Source organism: Rutidosis leptorrhynchoides, chromosome 7 (assembly GCF_046630445.1).
Source record: "Rutidosis leptorrhynchoides isolate AG116_Rl617_1_P2 chromosome 7, CSIRO_AGI_Rlap_v1, whole genome shotgun sequence".
Lineage (NCBI taxonomy): Eukaryota > Viridiplantae > Streptophyta > Magnoliopsida > Asterales > Asteraceae > Rutidosis > Rutidosis leptorrhynchoides.
The window spans coordinates 8,825,879-8,830,962 of NC_092339.1; the positions used below are offsets into that span (position 1 = coordinate 8,825,879).

Consider the following 5,084-nt stretch of genomic DNA (forward strand, 5'->3'; position numbering starts at 1 on the left):
ACGAGAAGGATGCTTAGTTTCAGGTGGCATGCCATCATCACATTCTTCAACAAGAGGGCATGGGTTCATCAGCTTTTGCCATTGCAGTTGTTTTGGCATGTGTTGTATGTACTTTCTACACCTTAGATTTCTTTCTGGTTACGTGGTACAGATTCTCACAAGTGTTATTGGAATATGGTTGGTGTACTTGCAACATCAGATCCATCAATTCCAATAACAAAGCATTAAAGATTAAGCGGAATTAGTTTAATACTTTAAGATATTCACATGATTCTTGGCGACTGATCGTGGCATACACCGTTCACAAGGCTAAGACCTCAAATATAAACAGTAAACAAGACGGTTCACTTTTATCAAAACAACCCACATCTAATTAATCTAATAGTATCAAATAAATAATACTCCAATTTGTGACTATTTGAGCAGTTTCACATTACTAAACTTGTGTTGACTAGATTCAGTTGACCAGCATATGCTCAAATCCACCACCTCCTTGAAGACCAACACGGGGTCCTTGAACGTTGAGAACCAGCTGTTGAAGCCACCTCCTTGTTGTCGGATCCTCCTGAAATACAAAGCCCACATATATACGAGGATAAAATTAAAAAAAAAAAAATTATTTATTTGAAGAGTAATCACATATTCACATATAAAGGTAATCCACAATACACTGCTTACACGGAGGCAACTGCTAAAAGTAGCATCTCGCAACATGTCCGGAAGACAACTCCTCAAAGCATCACAAGCCCTGTAATATCCAAACATTGACAAGTTTATACCGTGTTATATAGTGTATGTAACATCATATGTGAGGTTTTTGTAGGTCATTATGTGTTAAAACTAACCTAGGATTATCAGACAAGCGAAGGTAACAGCGAATGATGTGTTTCAAGAGACGTGAAGAGGGTTGTTCAGCAAGTACACCAACCATATTTCCCAAAACACGACCCACTGCAAAAAACCGTTCAGCTGTCGTGCATATGTAGTCCAACCCCACATCGTCCAACAATATCTTTTGTACTATAAATGTTGCAACCTGGGATCATCAAACCTTTTATCAGACTTCTAGAAGACAAAGTGATACGTTCATGATTGTAGGTGCCACTTTCAACCCATTTACACATGAATGGGTCAAAATCAGCTTTTGCTATGGAAATCAGTCAAATGGCTCAAACAGGTTAAAGTACAACCGAAGTCTATTTTTAATGCAAAAAAACCTCCTAAACCATTTTATTTAATTCAAATTAATTATTTATAATTCCTTTTTGGAATGGACAAGGTGGTTTTTGAAGGGCCCACTACCCTGGACCGTTTCAACCATACTAAGAGAAAACATAGTAAAACGAATGCGAGAAAATAAGAAATAGTTGACAATTGAAGCTAGTACTGATGTTAGACGGTTACGATAAAGAGAGAAGAAAAAAGGAGATAACTTTTTAATATAAGAAAAGAAGAAAAGTTAAAACTCTACTGTTTTCGACAATTCACTGCCCATTTCCATGGTGCGCAGACAAAGGGGGATTATCTCTGTTGAAAGCAAAAAGCTGATAACTTCTGTATCATCAACCTGGAAGATAAACGAATGTTTCCATATCAAAACTTCATAGTCTGTAACGTATTACTGAAAAAACGTACAAAAAATATAACAGAATGAAAAAAAGAAGATTTACATTACATGAATAATAATAAAAAAACAAGATGAAGTACCTTCACCAGGGCACCGATAACACCTAAGCTAGTAAGCCTTAGATACTCAAATGGCCTAGACTTGCTCGTTGTGTTAAGAAAGGGGTATAAATATAAAGGAATATGAGCTGCAAACAAGAAATCTTCAGTATGTTATTTTGGTACGTCGTATTTGTAGACATAAGTGCAGTATATTAAATGTACGAATGGCTCATCAACATTAGAAATCTAGCCAGTTTTATCACAATATATTTTAGAGTAAATTAAAGTCGATTCTATTTCCGTTCTAAAAAGACAGGGTAGTAATTTCAGTATGCTAATTTTGTCAATGAAACCATATATGGAAGACAATCTTACCATTCAAGAACAGCATTCTTGTGTCCGGATGAGAAGCCACACACTGCAAAATATAAAGAAAAAGATGATACCTGAATCAGTCAAAGATCATTCCTACTAAACGAAGATCATGTTTTACGCCAAGGGAAAAGCATAAGTAAATGTATTTTAATGACAGCCTCAAACAATCAGCGTTGCAATTGCAATTTTTATGTCTATATAAACATAAACATGTCTATTATAAAAGGAGCTACAAAGTCATTGTTTGTGTTGGAGTTCTTCATTGTTAATCATTGTTCATCATCCCCGGTGACTATAGCATGCAGACTTGAGTGTTTTCATGGCATAAAACATGAGTTTAACCGTTATACATAAACAAATGGCACAATAAACGATTTTACCCATTATACATAAAAAGATGGCACAATAAATGGTTTTCACCATCAAACATCATACATAAACAAATGGCACAACTGTATGAATTACCATTCAATCAGTTCAACAAAGAAATAAAAAGAACATTTGGTTTGAGTTTCATAAAGTGCACCTGAAGAAGAGCAAGTGCATTACAAACTCTGTTCGATTGAGCAGGGGTCAAATTGGGAGGCGATAGAAATGGGTATATTGATACTATCTCCTGCAAGTACACAATACATGACATTATCCAGCATTTAATCACCAATTATGTAGATTATTTCTAAATAAAATTAACCAGAAAAGTAAATATATTTCTCATTGCAATGGCAGTAGAGCTTTCACTAACCACAGACCACATTAACCTATATATTTCTCAATATGGAAACTACAATTACCAATTACCAAGTGAAACACAATAAGGAAACTAAGACAAAGTAAAACAACTATAAAGAAGATTAAACATGGAATAAAATTTAATTATGTGATAGAGTGAAATATATACATTTCTACTCACGCAAACAGATATTAACTGTAAGAATGACATAGGGACAAGGGTCTAAATAATAACCAAGTAATAGGTAATGTGCAGCCGCCTAAAGTCTTAGGATATCGTCTCTTTACAATTACGTTCTGAAATGCATAACATACTTCTTGCTGCAATACTTAGGGTCACACAACAAACAGATATGTTTACTTTGACTGAGTTACAAAAAACAGAGCACAACTACTCATAGCATATGAAGGTGAATTTGCAACTCCATAGAGATGTACACTGCACATCAGCTAAACGTGAATATCTTGTGTAAATCACATGAAACATACCTGTAATAGAGCAGCAATAGTTCCAAATGAGTTCCATAGTAACGGAGCTAAATCTTGAAACAGCTCTCTCTTCTACAATAATTACAACATTACAAAAATCAATTAGGCATAATAATCTTAAAAAAGATAAGAGTAAAATAATCTTTACGGACTATATAATAGAAAATTTATAGAGATAAGTTAATTATATAGAAGAATGTATAAAGAAGGAAACTTTGTTGCCTTATATTAAAAAAAATAGCTTTTTGCCCTAATATGCGTTCAAAATTCCCAAATTAGAACCGCACTTGATCAAATTGACATTCATATACCTCAAATTGGATAATCCTAATCAAGCTATCATGTTCTCAGATTGTACAATATATATAATCCAACTCTGGATCATTTAATTGATAATGAATTTTTTTTTTTTTAATTGAAACGATGACGATATATATGTATATATGTAGAAGGATGATGAAGAAGTTGAAAAATAAAACCTTGGAGAGCTCAAGAAGAGCATTTTCACGTAGATCAGGACTGCTGAGATCGAGTACTAACTGCTCGGCGGATTGCATTTCCGATTCTTATTGCCGGTGGTGATTGTGCACATTGACTAGTATCCTTTTTTATTTTGTTTATTATATTTATATTTATATCTTCTATATATATCTGTATCTATTCATATTTATATTTACATTTATTATTTATATAGACACATAATTAACAGGAAAACACTTTTTTTTTTTTTTTTAGGGAAGTGGGTGTGGGGAAGTAGGTGAAGTAAATTTTTTTTTTAAATTTTGGTTATTTTTGAAAAAAAGATTTCAGACATCAAAATTAGGTAAAAATATGAACATTTAAAAAGACACTTTGTGACGAATATTTTCATGTGATCTTGATACCTGAATAATAACATTCTTCGAGCGTTTTACCGCCAAAATAATAGCATTCGTCACAAAGTGTCTTTTTAAATGTTCATATTTTCATGTGATCTTGATACCTGAAAAAAATCGAAAAAAAAACAAAAAAAAAAAATTACTTTCCCCCACTTCCCCAAAAAAAATGCTTCCTCTTGATTAAATCTATATTTATATTATTATTATATTCATTATCTCATCATTATATATTAAGTTTAATATTAACTAATGTAGAGACCCGTCCTAATCCATCCGGACGAAGTCCATATCGATTATAAACGATTCACAACAGTTGATTACATTGCGAGGTACTTGACCTCTATATGATACATTTTACAAACATTGCATTAGTTTTTAAAAAGACAAACTTTCATTACATCGAAAGTTGACGACAAGCATACCATTTCATAATATATTCAAACTATAAATGACTTGATAATAATCTTGATGAACTTAACGACTCGAATGCAACGTCTTTTGAAATATGTCATGAATGACTCCAAGTAATATCTCTAAGATGAGCAAATGCACAGCGGAAGATTTCTTTCATACCTGAGAATAAACATGCTTTCAAGTGTCAACCAAAAAGTTGGTGAGTTCATTAGTCTAACATAAATAATCATTTCATAATTTTAATAGACCACAAGATTTCATATTTCCATTTCTCATAAACATACGTCCCATGCATAGAGACAAAAATATCATTCATATGGATTGAACACCTGGTAACCGACATTCACAATATGCATATAAGAATATCCCCATCATTCCGGGATCCTCCTTCGGACATGATATAAATTTTGAAGTACTAAAGCATCCGGTACTTTGGATGGGGCTTGTTGGGCCCGATAGATCTATCTTTAGAGTTCGCGTCAATTAGGGTGTCTGTTCCCTAATTCTTAGATTACCAGACTAAAAAGGGGG

The 5,084-nt window shown here is 33.2% G+C and overlaps 1 protein-coding gene across 1 annotated transcript; it reads right to left on the reverse strand.

The window, feature by feature from the left end:
• Positions 1-215: 215 nt before the first annotated feature.
• LOC139857433 (uncharacterized) lies at positions 216-3,883 on the reverse strand. The gene is made up of 9 exons (XM_071846183.1): positions 3,741-3,883; positions 3,262-3,333; positions 2,570-2,659; positions 2,044-2,086; positions 1,708-1,814; positions 1,472-1,567; positions 846-1,036; positions 679-748; positions 216-565 (listed from the first exon to the last, which is right to left on the reverse strand). Exons 1-9 carry the CDS (start codon positions 3,816-3,818, stop codon positions 458-460), a joined length of 855 nt encoding a protein of 284 aa, XP_071702284.1. The 5' UTR covers positions 3,819-3,883; the 3' UTR covers positions 216-457.
• Positions 3,884-5,084: the final 1,201 nt, after the last annotated feature.